This window comes from Megascapheus bottae, unplaced genomic scaffold (assembly GCF_031878675.1).
Source record: "Megascapheus bottae isolate mThoBot1 unplaced genomic scaffold, mThoBot2.hap1 HAP1_SCAFFOLD_40, whole genome shotgun sequence".
NCBI lineage: Eukaryota > Metazoa > Chordata > Mammalia > Rodentia > Geomyidae > Megascapheus > Megascapheus bottae.
In genome coordinates this window covers 2,167,733-2,185,919 of record NW_028327715.1, presented here as the reverse complement: position 1 = coordinate 2,185,919, position 18,187 = coordinate 2,167,733, and the positions used below count along the sequence as shown (strand labels likewise).

The 18,187-nt window shown below is 39.0% G+C and overlaps 1 protein-coding gene across 1 annotated transcript in view; it reads left to right on the top strand.

Annotated features, from left to right (window-relative positions):
* The window catches only part of LOC150039320 (protein unc-80 homolog), a 99,593-nt gene extending 81,917 nt beyond the window's left edge, over positions 1–17,676 (top strand). The window contains 10 exon segments of the mRNA XM_090327823.1: positions 141–272; positions 3,323–3,509; positions 5,023–5,153; positions 5,649–5,814; positions 7,254–7,354; positions 8,930–9,016; positions 11,860–12,043; positions 14,484–14,578; positions 16,746–16,835; positions 17,530–17,676. Of these exon segments, the coding sequence (XP_090183949.1) occupies positions 141–272; positions 3,323–3,509; positions 5,023–5,153; positions 5,649–5,814; positions 7,254–7,354; positions 8,930–9,016; positions 11,860–12,043; positions 14,484–14,578; positions 16,746–16,835; positions 17,530–17,676 (1,320 nt within the window).
* The last annotated feature ends 511 nt before the right edge of the window (positions 17,677–18,187 follow it).

Below are 18,187 nucleotides of genomic sequence, written 5' to 3'. Positions count from 1 at the left end.
GGTGCTTGCTTATTCTGTGGGGAGTCATTTCCTTAGCACTGACTAGGGCAGATTGTATCACAAGTACACTTAAGATTCATCCTCGTGTCTACACTTATATTCCTCTGTACTCACCTCATTCTTCTGATATCAATGCACAGATCCCGCCGCCCAGTATCAACTTCACCCTGCCCTCTCCAGTGCTGGGAATGCCATCTGTCCCCATGTTTGACCCTCCGTGGGTTGCTCAGTGCAGTGGAAGTGTCCAGGATCCCATTAATGAAGACCAGTCTGTGAGTAGCAGCATCTTCTCTCTTGTATCTCCAGGTGGCATGGAGTCGATGTAAAAAAACAGAACAATGCATGTGTGAGACAATTTGTTCATTTTTGTTGTATGTCATCACAACCACAGTAAACCAACCTCGGCGGTCTTTATTCTTACGAATGGAAAGAATTAACATCTCAGACTAAACATGTATCCATACTTCCAAACCAGTTGTTTCTTGTTTTATAATCAAAGCAGCAGCCACATTGTAGAACTGTTAAAGGCATTACGCATTGATTTCATAGCCAAAGACACTACTTTGGGCGAAACAAACATGTCCATTTAAATTACAGTATGTCAGTTGGGCACCGGTGGCTCACGCCTATAATCCTAGCTACTTAGGAGGCTGAGATCTGAGAATCGCGGTTTGAAGCCAGCGTGGGACAGGAAAGTCCATGAGAAGCTTATCTTCAATTAACCATCAAAAAAAAAGCAACTTGAAATGGAACTGTGGCTCAAGTGGTGGAGCTCTGCCTTGAGAAAAAGAAGCTCAAGGAGAGCACTCAAGCCCTGAGTTCAAGCCCCAGGCTGAGTACACACACACACACACACACACACACACAGAGTTCTAGTATATAAATAAACTATGTGCAGATTAACGTCATGGCCCTGCAAGAACAGGTGAAAGGAGAGTGTTAGCATTTTTCTTTAGTCCTCATTTTGTGACCATCATTCTCAGAACTCGGGTCTTCTGCTGCTCTTGTATATATGACATAGCAACTAAATTTAAAACATAGTTTATCTGCAAAACAAGACCAAGAATATGTGCCTTTGGAAGTGGAGATGTGGCTCAAGCTGCAGAGCATCAACCCTGAGGGGAAGGAAAAGAAAAGCTGTGTGATGCCGGGACTTTGGCCTAGAGGTAGAGTGCTTGCCTAGCATGCACAAAGACCCGGGTTCAATTCCCTGGTACCACATACATAGAAAAAAGCCAGAAGTGGTGCTGAGGCTTAAGTGGTAGAGCTCTAGCCTTGAGAAAATCAAAGGACAGGGCTTAGGCCCTGAGCTCAAGCCCAGGACTGGCAAAAAAAAAGAAAGAAAAAAAGAAAAGCTATGTGAGAGTGTACAGTCCTGAATTTACACCTCAGCACCAGTACAAAAATAAATAAATAAACAAAGATTATTTTTAAACAAATCTTTAAAATAGGACTTGCCTGTTGAGTAGGTATTTTTGAATTAAGAGTACAATATTTATAAATTAGGAAATAATCTGGATAAGGTAGCTCATACTTGTAATCCTAGTTATTAGAGAAACAGAAATTGCACTGGAGCTCATGTCCAGCCTAGACAAAATGTTTGTGAAGCATCATCGCACCAGGTAACTTTCCTGCCCAACAATGGATTCAAAATTATGTGCCCTAATTATATTAACTAGTGTTTGTACTTTCATTGCACAATTCTTACTTTGTGTTTACAAAATTAATCACCAAATAGCCTTGTAATTACTCTTAACTGCTGTTGTGCTATTCATTATAGTAATCATTTAGTTTGTTTCAGTATCCTGAAAAGTAGGGCTACTAAGAATGAAGTTCTATAGAAGTGCAACCAAGAACTACCATCTGTCTCTAAGAGCTTATGTGATAATAGTCTTAACAAAGAGGTGTGAATTGATATTGTATGAAGATATTGAGACCACTGGCTCTGTCCCATTTGTCTGTGCATAAGCATCATAATTAAGGAAAGAACAAGTAAAGAAGGAAACATTTACAGAATTAATTCCTTCTCCTTTCCCTCTCCCTCTCCCTCTCCCCCCCTCTCTGTCTGTCTCTCTCTCTGTCTCTCTCTCTGTCTCTCTCTCTGTCTCTCTCTCTCTGTCTCTCTCTCTGTCTCTCTCTCTCTGTCTCTCTCTCTCTGTCTCTCTCTCTCTCTCTCTCTCTCTCTCTCTCTCTCTCTCTCTCTCTCTCTCTCTCTCTCTCTTGCTCTGTTTTACTTTTTTCTTTTCTTTTTTTTTTGCCAGTCCTGGGCTTGAGCTCTGGGCCTGAGCACTGTCCTTGGGCTTTCTCAAGGCTAGAGCTCTACCACTTGAGCCTTAGCACCACCTCCAGCTTTTTTCTATGTATGTGGTACCGAGGAATTGAACCTGGGTCTTCGTGCATGCTAGGCAAGCACTCTACCACTAGGCCAAACTCCCGGCCCCTCTTTTACTTTTTTCATTCATGAGGCTTAAACTCAGGACCTAGGTGCTCTTCCTGAGCCCTTTTGCTCAAGGCTAATGCTCTACCACTTCGAGCCACAGAACCACTTCCAGTTTTTCTGATGGTTAATTGGTGATGAGTCTCACAAAAACAAAAACAAAACGAAGAGTCTGGCAGACTTTCTTTCTCAGGCTAGCTTTGAACTACAATGCTTAGATCTCAGCCTCCTGAATAGCTAGGATTACAGATGTGAACCACCAGTGCTGTGCTTAATCACTCTGTTATTGTTTTTTTTATCCTTTGGTGGGTTGGTCTTAATATTTGCCTTTCTACCTTTGCCTCTGATAAAGGGAGACGTTTGCCTTCAACTTGAGTAACACTATGAGTTTCCATTGAGTAGCTTAGTTCCTACACATTTTTGAATTCGCATTTATCTCTGATAATGTCTAGGATAAAAGTTGGATCTACAGAAATGAAATGTTATCTAACTGATTTATGTAAGAGATAAATCTCTTCCTTTCCATGACTGAATTCTATATCACTAACTTCATGCAATAACTGTTCATTTAAAGCCAGTTTCAGGCCTAATTTTACTTGGGTCTTACTGTTTAGCCAATCACTGATATCACCCAAAGACCTGCACGTGAAATGGCTTTCCAAAGATTACAGGCATTGTGGAAGAGTTATTTTGATTCAATACAAGAAACGTCACCATAGAAACCTGACAGAAAAACCAGCAACCCCCCTGAAACAAGGGATGGGTACTCAAACATGTCTTAAAGAAAAACTACCACCTTGGCACAGTTCATTGGCTCTCTCTTTCTGCCTAGGACTTTACAGGCAGGTTGACTTCTAAAGAAACTGCCTTTTCATATCTCCACAGAAATCCTTTTCAGCCCGCGCCGTGTCCCGCTCCCACCAAAGGGCAGAACACATCTTAAAGAACTTACAGCAGGAGGAAGAGAAGAAAAGGCTTGGTCGAGAAGCCAGCCTCATCACAGCCATCCCTATCACCCAGGAGGCCTGCTACGAGCCCACCTGCTCACCCAACTCAGAGCCAGAAGAAGAAGGTGGCTTCTGCCCAGGGGACTTGCTGGGGCTGGGAGGGGCAGAGGCATAGGAAGTGGACTTGCTTTGGACACACAATGGTGACCTTATGTGACAGGAGTGGGTTTGCCCCTCTCTGGTTCCCTGGCTCTCACACATCCTCGTGCTATAGAAAGCAAGAGAGAAGATGTGTGTTTTCCCAAGTGTAGAGTTAGTCTGTTTCTAGAGGAACATGGGAACCGCCCTAGTCCATAACAGATGATGAACCCCTAGGCGCTGATTGTGGTTCAGGAACCATGGGAATCCGGAGTGTGTAGGAAAGGAGATGCAGCCACTCCAGTATCACTAGAAGTAAAGCTAGAGTACACAAATTGTTTTTAACCTTCACAAGCGAAAGCAGTTTGGAGGATGGGACCAGAAAATGACTTTTTGCCAATCGAAATTCAGTGATTCTTTGCCCTACTTTTGTGGGAATTTTGGGGAGGAATTTTCTGTTACTGTACATGACATTTGCTTTTGTTTTTGTTTTGTTTTGTTCTTTGAAAATTTACATGTATTTATTATTCTTTTTATTGTATTTTATTGTTGGGATAATGTGTAGAGGGGTTACAGTTACGTTTGTCAGGTAGTAGGTACATTACTTCTCACACATTGATACTCGCTGTCATAGTTTTCCCCCTTTCCCTCCCCAGTTCCTCTCCCAGTCATCTTGCTTTCCCCTTTCCCTTTCCTATTTCAAATAAACATTTAAGTGTAAATACAGTATGCCTGTATACAAATTCAGATATAGTAACCTCATGAGATTAGCTATAAGTGGGAAAAAAGAGAAAAGCAAAGAAATAACATCACATAGTACTAAGGACAGCAATCACAAAGATAAACCTCTTGTTTCATTAACCAAGAGTTCATTTCGTTTAACCTCATCCTGTATGACCTTATGTACACAACTTCTGAGCTATGGCAATCCTCTGCTAGGAGAGTCCTAGATGTGTACTAATTATTACAAATGAGGTAAACCATGGAACCTATGTTCCTTTGAGTCTGGCTTACTTAATATGATTTTTTCCCAGTTTCTCCATTCCCTTATGAATGGGGCAATGTCATTCTTTCTGATGGCAACACAGAATTCCATTGTGTATAAGTACCACATTTTCTTGGTCCATTCATCTACTGAAGGGCATCTGGGTTAGTTCCATATCTTCGCTATGGTAAATAGTGCTGCAATGAACATTGTTGTGCTAGTGACTTTAGTATGCCCTTGTTTCTGGACATTTGGGTAAATGCCAAAGAGTGAGATTGCTGGGTCATAGGTGAGCTCTATGTTTAGTCTTTTGAGGAACCAGACTTCTTTGGGGGTTTTGTCTTCTTTTATTTGTTCAAAGTTCTTTTAGGGGGTGGTAATTTTTTTCCTTTACCTTCCCTAAGCTTCACACAGTCTGAGAGCACTATTTTCTTATGATGTAAATCCCAGCTACCATGATGATGATACATTTATATTATAAATCCAAAATTCACATTCCCCATTTTGTTTGTCAGTAGAAGAAGTCACCAATCTGGCCTCTCGCCGGCTGTCTGTGAGTCCATCCTTCACCTCCAGTACCTCCCACAGGAATTACTCCTTCCGCCGTGGGTCGGTGTGGTCAGTGCGTTCAGCAGTCAGTGCAGAAGTTACATCCTCTTGCAGTTGTCTTCTCTCTTCTTATTCTTGTGGTTTTGAGGTGGAACCTGCTGTGTAGGTCAGACTAGTGTTGAACATTCACCAAAGATCAGGCCCTGAATGAGGGGGCTGTCATTTTTAACCTGACTGAGCATTTATGCATATTTCCTGCCACTTCAAATTGTCCTACCACTTCTCCCATTTTTGTATCACACACATTTACATGCATACAACCAATTACAAAACAGAAAGATAGTATATCTCATTAAAATTTTAACTTCTCTGATTTCCTTTCATGAGCTGATCCGCCTGCCCCGGCATATGCCTCTGTTTCTCTAGAAAATAGAAATGTAATACTCGAGAAGTGATTTAGTTCTATTTGTGTTAACACAGAATGGGCACTTTCCAAACTTGCCTTTTTAAAAATTCTAGTATTTCCTATGATACTGATAAGCAGGTAAAATTGAAACTAAATAATGCATCTGAATCACATCACTGAGAAAAGCATATTTCTTCTCTCCCTTCAGATGAGGAACACAACACTGAACACACTCCAAACCACCACGTACCTCAGCCCCCACAAGCAGTATTCCCAGCATGCATCTGTGCGGCAGTACTCCCCATAGTTCATTTAATGGAGGATGGTGAGGTCCGAGAAGATGGAGCAGCAGGTACCATTTTGATCCATTAAACTTGTACTTACGTTCTTTAGCTAGTACCCTGATGGGAAATAGTAAGTTGCCCTTGAACACATAATCTACTGATCATATGTTATGTTATGTAAACATTACAGATATGTCACACTAACCTTATGACTTCCTCTAATACTTTTATAACCAAAGTAATGTGTTTGAAGCATGTAGTTGGGCTGGGCACTCAGGGCTTATGACTGTGGTCCAAACTATTCTGGAGGCTAAGATCCAAGGATTGCAGTTCAAAACAGCCCAGACAGAAAAGCATGTGAGACTCATATAAAAAAATATCCAGAAATGGAGCTGCAACTTAAGTAATAGAAATCTAGTCTTGAACAAAAAAGCTAAGTGTCACTGCTCAGGCCCTATATTTAAGCCTCAATATTGGCACAATAAATTAAATTAAAAAATAAACAGTTGGGTCCATGAACATTGTTTATAACCAGAAAAAAGCATTTGTAAACATCAGTGACTTCAGACACCTTATTAACTTTAGCTTTTTAAGTTAATACCAGCCAAGCTGTCTTTTCCTACTTAGTTATCTTTCCTAAAATACTGCCTACAGAGACTAATTACAAAGTGAAATGTTAGACTAGTAATCAAGATGAGTTATATTTGTAGCAGACAAGTTGTTAACATTCCAAATGTTAAGAACAAATAATCAGCTTTTCCTTGTAGCAGGATAATGGACAAAGGATATATAAATTGACTACTGGACAATAATGCTGGTAAATAGCATGGTTGTTTAAAATAACAAGCCATCTTACCATTCATTTACAAAATTGGCAAAGATCATTTTAAGTGGAAGTTCCAAATAGTTGAGAGGCAAAGGTCATAACATGTACACACTGGGCTAATGAGGCAGAAGAATAGCAAAACCTCCTGAACATTGTTTCATAACTAATCAAAACACTAAAAAGTTTGGAGGTGGCTCTGTGGCTCAAGTGGTAGGGCAGTAGTCTTGAGTTGAAGAGCTCAGAGACAATGCTCAGGCCCAGAGTTCAAGCCCCATGACTGACACACACAAAAAAAGCCCGAAAAGTGTTTGACAGATAATTGGGTCCTAGTAATTCACTAAGCAGCAATGGAATCTGACTTTATAATAGAAACTTATTGCTCTTACGACCAGGGTAGTGTCCACAACAAAAACAACTGCATATTCACAAAAAATAGTCTCTAGAGAGCAACACTAATACCTAAAGACAATCCTACGTGCATTTTTGTTTCCTTCTCTTTATGCATGAAAATGTTCACTGCCAAAACAATAACAACAAAAATGCCATCTTCAGATAAAGAAAGTGTTCGGAGAAAGCTTTTAAGGCAAAGGGGAGAGAGTAAAGTTTGTAAAGAGAATGATACTTCACCTGATAGACTCATTTCCTATTTGACAAATGATTGATTAACTTTCTCTTCTAAAGTGAGTGCTGTGGCCCAGCAAGTTTTATGGAATTGTCTAATTGAAGATCCATCAACAGTCCTTCGACATTTTCTGGAAAAACTGACCATCAGCAATAGAAAAGTAAAATTCTCTTTCTTTCTAATATAGCTATGAGTGAGAACTCGGTTAAAAGCAAGACAAAAAACTTGTTAATGTTATCTGAGCAGCATCATTTTCCTCTCATGAAGTCAATAAGTTCTTTCAAGGTTTTCTGTGTCTTCTTACTATCATTAAGTACCTAAACAAAGGAGTTACATTTTAAAAAGCATTATGTGAAACATGCATCTTGATTAAGTTTTTATTAAATAATGATAATGGTAAATAAAATTTTCCTGTTTTCTTTCAAATGTCTTCATTAGTTGATATTTCCATATGTTTACAGTACACTTCTGATGGTGACTCTATGACTACAAGTCTCAGTATTTGAAGCAAAGATGAAATTCAGCATAATGTTTTAGTTTTGTGTTCATTTATTGTTTACTTAGCAGACTGTAATGCCGGTGGGATTATTAGAAAATGATAACACTCTTCCCTAGCCACAAATCTAGTAAGCTGAGACACCCTGTAAGATGCCTAATGAGTACAGCTTTCTGAACAGTGAAAACATACAGTGATGATTAAAAATTATTTGTTCATTTATTTGTTACAGTCAATGCACTGGAATTTAGGTTTACTTTTCTGGAGAGTGCATGACATTTCAAATTATCCTTCACTAACTTCCCTTGAACTTGGTTGATTGGAACCAAGGAAATAGAATTATGAATCTCAATAAGTCAGATTTCTTTTAAGGTTTCTCAACAGGGTACCTCCTCATCCCACAAGGCACTCATGGTAGACAGAGCTAATGTATAGCTCTCACATGATTTGACTGTGAGCTGTGGGACTTGAACTCAGGCTTGGAGCTGTTCCTGAGTCTCTACAAAGAGGCTACCAATTGAGCCACAGCAACACTTCAGTTTTTTTTCCCCAGTGGTTAACTGGAGATAAGAGTATCATAGGAACTTTTCTGCCTGAGTTGGCTTCCAACCATGATCCTCAGATCTCAGCCTCCTGAATAGCTAGGATTACAGGTTTGAGTTACTGACACCTGGCTTGCTTAAAAAAAAAGATGGTGGGGTTTGCAGAGATAGGGTAAAACAATGAAGGGATGACACATTACTCAGATGTTCTGTGCTTATAAACTAATATGTTGAATTGAAGTCTCTGTATACAACTACTTAAGGTCATTTTAAAAGTTTAAAAGAGGGGCCGGGAGTTTGGCCTAGTGGTAGAGTGCTTCCCTAGCATGCATGAAGATCCAGGTTCAATTCCTCCGTACCACATACATAGAAAAAAAAAGCTGGAACTGGTGCTGCGGCTCAAGTGGTAGAGCTCTAGCCTTGAGAAAGTCCAAGACAGTGCTTAGGCCCTGAGCTCAAGGCCAGGACTGGCAAAAAAAAAAGTTTAAAAGATAGATGTATGACAACTGATACTTGTATTAGTTCAAAGAAACAATTTAAATACTAATAACCACATGGAGACTATATTAAATGTTGAAGATCGAAATAAACACATGGGCCAAAAATAAATTCTTTATGATTTTTAGTCAGATAATTTTATGTCCTTTCTACAGCATGGCAGCTGGAGGAAAGGATTAAATTTCTGCTCTTCTTTCAGGATGAGCTCATGTACATGCTGCGCAAACTTCTCTTGAACATTGGAGATTTCCCTGCTCAGACATCTCACATCCTCTTCAATTACTTGGTGAGTCTCAACCACCAATTGGAAGCAGGACTATAGGGAATATGTTTTAAGAAATTTTTTTCAGAATAGGTTCCCATTAATTGTGTGACTAAAGGTGACCACTACTTGGTTGAATTGGCCACTTTCAGTACATGCTTGCCACCATTCTCAGCATGGGGTGGATAATCAAGTAAATGTCAGTTCCCTTGGTCTTCCTTGAGCATCTACCATCTTCCTTTTGTTGGTTCATGTCACTTTTAATCACCGTGTTTCTTTTCTTATCTTGTTTCAAACATGCCCGCGAGCACGCATGTGGGTGTATGCACACACACAAATCATATACATTTATTTCCCTAGAAAAGAATTGTAAGTTTATTTTTCCATTGCAATTATCTGGTGCTTTCATCTATTCTGACAACTTCTTTCTGAAATCTCCAGGATATGCCAATTTCTTCATATTCTCTTCCTTATCTGACAAATGAAAATGCATTTTGGAGACAGGAATACAATGACTGTGCTTTTCAAATTACAACTTTCTCCAAATCAATGGATAAGATAGACACATTGTATCTCTTGGGAAAATTCCTTTCATCCTTCCTGCTGTCATATGCATATATACAGACAGCTATGCAAGGGTGATGAATTTAACCCACACTCCAAATCCAACACAGAGAAAATCTTCACTTGTCTGTGAATAATTTAGTCTTCTTCCCAAATGGCCACTTGCTGGTTGGCAAGATAAAAATATATATAAATGGATGTCCAATCTAGCTTGAAATTCAGATTGATATAAAAACATAAACAGTACTTTTGGACAGGGTTTAATTTCTTATGGATAGAAATGCTTCATCTCCAGGAATCCTCCTCCTTTCCTACTGCTTTTGATTCTAAGAGTCATGTGGGATTAGGAAAGGGGGCAGAAAACGCAGACTCTTGCTTTATGTTGTATCCCTAATTATTCCTCTGGCTACTTCTGCTGTGAGCCTGGTCCTTGGCTCCCTGGCTTTTAGATACTTGTGTAGCAGATGCTGAAGCCCAGCTGCTGGAACCTGAGGCTTGTCTGGTCCCAGGAGTGTTTATTAGGAGAATTCACTTCCCTTGGTATTGATAGCCAGTGTGGGAAGTCCCCTAGCTATAGCTGCCTGCCTGGCAACAACCATCTTTGTCATTTCATCTGAAAAAGAAAATTCTCTGGTTAAGTGCCGTGCTTATGGATCCTGTGCATATCAAATGAAATCCAAAGGTGGATTAGCAGCCAAATACTAGGGCCTACCTCAGTTTAAGTATGAGCCCTGCAAAATAATTTACCTGTATCTAAGTTGGTGTGGAAAAGTCCTGAGGTAAACTGTCAGCAAGCCACACAGAGAGAAGAGGTAAGAGCTCCCTCAGTGTTACCAAGACCTGCCCATTTCTCCAGGTCACTAGATAGGTGAATCCTTTCCCTGGATATGACTCTCCATCTTTTTGTCCTGCAACAAGCAGATGGGTATCTCCCTTCTACTGTCCTTTCTCTGTATAAGACTTAAAGCTGGACATCAGTAGATAACTGATAAGCCAGAAGTAAAAATAATTGGATCTTACTGTAAAACTTTATTGTGTGTGTGTATATATATATATGTTTCTGTCCCTGCATTCAATCTTGCTGTAAAGCTTTATTTTGTATCGAACATAACTTTCTTCTTTGCATTCCTGTCCCAATTTTACTGTTTCCTTGAGTTGCATAAAGTTTAATGCTTTGAGTAGATGAAGGAAAGGGCCTTGTACTCAAATGAACCAAATCATAGAAGGCAGAGTGATTGCTTTTACCTTTTTCCTTTTCCTGATAACTACTGTAAGTGTAGATCTCAGGAGTAAACACTGACCCATCACTACAGGCTCTGTCAGAGACATTCCAAGCACTGCTTACATGACATCATGGTCTTCAATGTGAGAAAAGAGGACTGTTGTGATTCTGGAAAGAGTTTGTAAGGGGGTTGACATTTGGATAGTTTTAGGGGAATAAATCTCAAAGTCCTCAAAAAATACACACTAAGACTTCTTCCACGGGTCCATCATCCTTCTACCCAAGGAAAGCCTACCCCACCATCCCAGCTGCTGTTATGTGGCTGTGCCAGCAGGCATGCCAGATAGAGGAAGAATAGCAAATATCTTTATTTTAAGGAAGACATATGCTTGATTGAGTGAGGTGCTGTAAACTCATGAGACGTAGTGCCTTTTCTAACTTTTATACATTTCTGTTACAGATGAGGTTTGTACTGGTTGTGCTGGGCTCTATGGAATAAGTTAGTTAAGAATCATTCCTTCAAACAGTCCAGTCACAGGCTTTATGTTATTATAAAATGTGGAGTGTTAAACACATTTCACCCCTTGTTGAAAAATAAATTTGTGATGAGTCAGTTTAAATGTCAAGTTAAAAATGTGTAAATGGACAATTTTCAGAATTATTTTAAAGGACACACAAATGATAATTTTGAGTTTTGCTCACTTGACTAAGCAAGCCATCTTTAGTTTGGGACTATTAAATATATTAGACTATTTGTTTACAAGTTGTACCTACGCCATCATACACAGATTTATTTGAGATGACCTAATGTAAGATGTCGGGCAAAAAATGTCTGATCTTTAACTTTCTTTAAGTATTCATTATTTTAATGATACATAAAACATGGAATCCAGTTTGGTCAGTTTTCCAGTTATATGCTTTCCTGATTACTACCCTTAAAGTGAAGCATTTGAGCATCTCTAACATGAATGCAATATGAAGGCACAGAGGAAGATTCCATTGGAAAATGGAAGCCAAGGAAATGCGAATGTGAGCTCAGGATTTCTAGGGCTTTGTGAATTCTGCTTGTTCTGACTTCCAGGTAGGACTGATCATGAACTTTGTGCGGACACCCTGCGAATGGGGAATGGATGCCATTTCTGCCACTCTAACTTTTCTATGGGAAGTGGTCGGATACGTGGAGGGCCTGTTCTTCAAAGACCTCAAGCAGACAATGAAGAAGGAACAATGTGAAGTGAAGCTCCTTGTGACAGCTTCCATGCCAGGTACTTCTTCTAGGTGACATCACTGTAAAAACAAATATAAACTGCTTTGGGAACACCAGAGGCCTTTTTCATTCATGAGAAAAACTTTGAGTTCTAACTCATAGAATTACTTAAGACCATCACATTTTGTTTTGTTCCACACTAGCAAAAAAAATACAGTAGACTCTTTAAAAAGTCAGAAAATGGCAGATGGAAGGAGAGACATCATCAGAACTGAGTGGATGTGAGTCAGTCCTTGAAGGGTTTCCAAGGTTAAAGATGTTTTCAAGTCTATCATAGAAGGCCAGCTGAAGCTGAAAGCCCTTTGCAGTGAATGTTTGGCATTGCAATGAGAATGACCTTGTTTGTCTGGCATAGGTCCCAGTCCTTTATAAACTCAATGAGAGGCGGCTTTATGAAAAATTGGAAAAGAGAAAAGCAGGAAGAAGTACAAAAGGAGATGACATGTAATATAAATTCTGGATTCTGTTGCTTTTTCTTAGAAAAGGTCTTACGAAACCTTTATCCTTGCTCAGTAAGCTAGAAAATATGAGCTATGCATGTACTGAAGTAGAGATAAAGACAAAAATTATACATAGATGAGAACACAAGCTCTGACAGCAAAGAAGCTGTGTTAAAAAATCAGTACTGATATCCATTAGCTGAGTTTTTACTGTGAAAAAGAACATCATTTTGCAAAGCTTTCCTTTCTGGTGTGTGAAATAAGAATACAATCCCTATTTCGCAGTTGTAAGGAACAACTTCAGGGTATAAAATGCTTCCTGCCACACATCCTGACTCATTGTAAGAATTTAACAAACATTTATATGTTCCATGGAGTAGCTATAAAAGTGTCCAGATTTGATTATAGCAAAGAAACTCAGCTTGTCACTCAAATACTTCAGAACAACTAATGAAAAGTCAAGATATGATCGCTGAGTACCAAGCAGAAGAATGAAGAGTTCTGTGTCAAAGACCCTGTCTCCAAGATTGCGTGGAGGCTCAAACACAGTTCTTGCCTAGCTATACAAAAGCCCTGGGTGCAATCCCTAATGCCACAAAAAATATATTATTTAATTAATTTTTAAATCTTAAAGCACATCATAGTTTTCACATATACTTGTAATTAGTGAGTGAAACAAAATAATAAATCTGTCTAACCAGACACATAGAATGCAGAAAAAAGTATATTTTAAAGTGCATTTTAGGTATTTGTTTTGTTTTGGCTAATATTTCAGTCCATATTTTCTCAACTGTCATTGTATGGACATCTTTTATAAGATGTGTAACTTGTGCTGGGCTCAAGGATTACAGAGGCTCATGCCTGTAACCCTAGTTACTCAGGAGGCTGAGCTCTGAGGATCAAGGTTCAAAGCCAGCCCAGGCACTGAAGTCCGTGGGTCTCTTATCTCCAGTTAACCACTAGGAAATTGGAAGTTAGGCTGTGGCTCAAGGAATAAGGTGGTAGACTTCAGCTGAAGAGCTCAGGGACGACGCCCAGGCCAAGGGTAGGGCAGTGGCCTTGAGCCGAATTGCTCAAGGACATCACCCAGGCCCAGAGTTCAAGCCCCATGACTAGAAAAGAAAAATTGTGTAAAGAGGCAATGCTTCAAGTTTGAATGCTCATTCTTCTACTCAACAAATGCATATCTTTGAACAAGTTATTTAATCTGCTAATTTTGTGCATGTGTGTGTGTGTGTGTGTGTGTGTGTGTGTGTGTGTGTCAGTCCTGGGACTTAACTCAGGGCCTGAGCACTGTCCTTGGGCTTTCTCAAGGCTAGAGCTCTACCACTTGAGCCACAGCACCATTTCCAGCTTTTTCTATCAATGTGGTACCCAGGAATTGAACCTGGGTCTTTATGTATGCGAGGCAACCACTCTACTACTAGGCCAAACTCCCAGCCCCCTCATTTTATAATATGAAAATAATAACATCCTCATTGGTTTGACTGGTGAGGTTTAAATACAATCATGTCTGTTAAAGACAGGTGAAACTATTTGGAAACTCCGTGAATGGTAGCTATCACTATGCAATGAGTAAATACACATGAATTTTCTATTTAACTGTGAATAAGGGTACAATTTGTAAAAATACATATCTCAAATTATGCACTTAAAACAGTAAGTTAAAAATCAATTGAATCCAGGCACAGTGGCTCATGCCTGTAATCCTAGCTACTCAGGAGGCTGAGATCTGAAGATCAAGGTTCAAAGCCAGCTGTGGCACAAAAGGACCTGAGACTTATCTCCAGTTAATCTCTAGAAAACAGGAATTGGGGGTTGGCTCAAGGGTAAGATAGTAGCCCTAAGCTAAAGAGCTTAGGGACAGCGCCCAGGTCAAGATCAAGCCCCATAATCCCCCCCTAAAAAAATAAATCAATTGAATTTCATTTTATGCTTTAAATACAAGCTTTCTTATAGTCAACTCTGTCCATTGTGTATTTTTTTAATTTTTTGTAGGTACCAAAACCTTGGTAGTTCATGGACAAAACGAGTGTGACATCCCAACACAATTACCAGTCCATGAAGATACTCAATTTGAAGCTCTGTTGAAGGTGGGAGTGGTCTCATTTTTGTTTGTTTGTTTACTGAAGTACTTTTTCTGCACATTCAGTAAGCATGCACTTTAGAATTCAATGACATTTTTCTTTCTTTTTCTTTGACATTTTTCTGTCTTCAAGTGAATTAATACTCTTAGAGAGCCTGCTCCATTATTATGTGTTTACATAATATCCCTCACCTTTTCCAGATGTTTTAGCTCTGTACTAAACTAACACGCCTAAACCTCCTTCTCACTGTAGCAGTCTGTTCTTAGCTCCCTTCAATGTGCCATGAACTTCAGATTCAGAGCTTTGAATTTCTTGCAGTGGTTCTGAAGGTCACCTGGGTTTGCACACTGAGAGACACTCTAGCTACCAGGAACTTCTGATAGCACCCAGTAGAATTCATCTGGTTTTTGGGCTACACTAAAGCCACCAGCACAACCATGTGCATTGCAGCATTATTTACCATAGCTGAGATACGGAATCAACCCAGACACCCCTCAGGGGATGAATGGGTCAAGAAAATGTGGTATATAAACACAATGGAATTCTATGCTTCCAACTGAAAGACACTTCTCTATTCATAAGGAAATGCAAAGACTTAGAAAATTTTTTACTAAGCGAAGTAAGCCAGACCGAAAGAAACATAGGCTGCATGGTTTCCCTCATTTGTAATAACTAGAATGAGCTGATAAATCTACAAGTAAACCCAATGGATAGTAAAAGACAATTTCACCTGGATATGATTGGTCAAATAGTGATCTAAACATTCACACTGTGAACAATGGAGGATATTCTTAGGAGAGGATCTCAAGAATTCAATAGCGATGTGCATAAAATCATGTAAAAGTATGCTTATCAAATGAACTCCAAAAAATGGAAGTTAGAGGCTTCTCATTATACTGTTTTCAGTTCTTTTTTTTAATTTTTCTCCTTTCTGTTTCACTTTGGTTGATCACCTTTTATTGCTGTTTTTTTTTATTTCTGTACCTTTTGTCCTGTATATAAGTTTATCTGATTTGGCGAGGGGAAGGGGAAGCACAGAAATGGTGGGACAAAGAGTGAACCAATTCAGCAGTGAAGCCCACTATACGCTTTGTTGAAAATGAAGTATGCAACTTTGAGGGGAGAAAAGTCAGGAGGGGAAAGCCTAGGAGAGAATGAGAGAGGGGGGTGACACTTTAAAAGGAAATATACTCAACACCTGACTCATGTGACTATAACTATTCTGTACATCACCTTTATAATAAAATATTTAAAATAGATTATAGGTTATTTAAAGAAGGAATTCACCTGGTTTGGGCTTGTCACTGGCAAAAATATTATTAGTGTGGCAGCAAATATATACCTTAGCATAAAAGGATTTTCTAATAATTCTGGCAATGGTCCCTTCCAATGAAATATCATTGATAGCTAGACACATCTAGTCATGCTTGCAGGGATTTCAAAGTAAACCAGTAAGTAAACTAGTTTGACCCTTTCCATTTGTTTCTAGTGCAAGCTTTTAGTTTTCTCAAACACAATTCTGGGACCCAAAGTAAACAGATAAGACTTCTTAATGATTCATTTCTGTCAAACTGTACACTTTATTTCAGTAAACAGGACCATTATTATTCCTCAGGGTTTCCCAGGCATTGTCAGAGAATTTCTAACACCTAGTGAGCAAACATCACTGCTCTATGTGTATATTCATATTGAATGGTAGGGTCATATGACTCAAACAGTGTGTTCAAATGCCAGCTCAACCATAGCCAGTGCAGCCTAAATTAACTAATAGTACCTCTCTAGCTACAATGTCTTTCTCTACCATAGTGTGGTTAATAGTTCACCTATACAGTTTTCTACAGGGAAACCTTTGATGCTTGTATCTAGTATGTAGTAAGTGCTCAGTGCACTGTAGTTTGGATTATCTTTAATGTTAATACCAAGTATGCTTTTTTTCCCCTGGCATTTAGGCCAATGGGTGCCACTATACCTCTATCACTCAGTTACTGAATGGCAGATCTATATATCTTTAGTCACTGAGAGAATGGATGGCTTTTATCATATTGTTATCCTTTATTATGCCATATGTATAACTGAGTATGTGTGTATATTATATGTATGATATAAGCTTGTTTTTTCAACTTGTTACTTATTATTCTGATCAACTTTTGTTTAAAATTTGTGACTTTTCCAGGAGTGTTTAGAGTTTTTCAATATCCCAGAATCCCAGTCCACACATTATTTTCTCATGGACAAACGCTGGAACTTCATCCACTACAATAAGGTAAGGCTGAAACAGAGATGCTCAGGGGCTTTCTGCACTTCTACTAAGATTGCAGTCAGGGAAACACTGCTGCTTAGATGTTACAAGCAAAGCCACTTGGGTCTAGGTCCTCACTTTGGGCCCATTACCTTCTACCCTTTGATATCTGTCTATGAAGTGGAGAGGATGATTACAATATCAGCGTTTGGGTAGTTATAATCATTACAGGTAATAAGACACCTAAGACACTGAGTCTAGGTGAAAAAGTATATCTGGGTGAAAACTTAAGGTGCCATATTTGAACTCTATTCATTTGGAATTTGAAAGGTGGCACTTTATTTCTGTTACGTTAAATATAACCATGGCAACATGGTCCAATGAAAAAAAGGGTGCCTCAGAATACCCTGCCATTGCCTTATGGTGAATTTTTTCTCCAGAATGTTCTTTAGTATATTGCCTTTGACTCTTTTGCTCCCAACATCATTCATGTGTCAGGCAAGAATAGCCAGCCTAGATATGTTGATACTTTCCTGTGGAGGGGAGAGGAATGTATCCTTCTCTGTTTTGTCTAATTGAGGAGAATAAAAGAATTGAAATCATCAGAAAAAAAACAAATGAACTGTTTTGACTGACTTTTAGATAAAGTGAAAATTATAATAATGATTTAATAATATAATAAACATGTCCCCCTATCTCTTTGTGTAACCCACCTCAGACCTATGTTTGAGATATTTGCCCTTTCCGGCGGTCAGTATCTCCCCAGCTGAACCTGGTACATATGCATCCAGAGAAGGGACAGGAGCTCATTCAGAAACAGGTACCTGACTACTCCATTTTATTCTGTGTCATAGTGTTGGCATAGACAATCTGTAAATATGTTGCCAGTTCTGAATCCCATGATTCCTTTATGATCTTCATGGAAAGAGTCAATGGGAGCCTATGTCATTGTTCCTCTAAGTAGTGGATATTTTATAAGCTAGATCAGGTATAATATTATTCCATGAATAATATTATGACTAATAATTGCATTATGCACTAGTAGTATCTTCTAGCTAGTTTTCCTAGTAGCTTGTTGGGGTTTTTTTGTTTAATTTTGTTTTCTAGTCTTTTTTTAAATAAGTATCTCACTCTATAGCTAAGCTTGGGACTTCTTCTGCCCAGTGCTGAGATTGTGGGATAAGGCCATTTGTTTTCAAGTGTGTATCTTTATTTCACCTTTTTTCTTGGTGATAATTGGGTATGAATTAACTCAGGACCTTACTTTCACTAAATTTGCTTGCTTAGTGGCACCATACCACTAGTCATGTCTCCAGCCTAGCTTTTTGATTGTTAGTTTAAAGACAGATGGTGGTGGACACTTCTGTCCTGGCTGG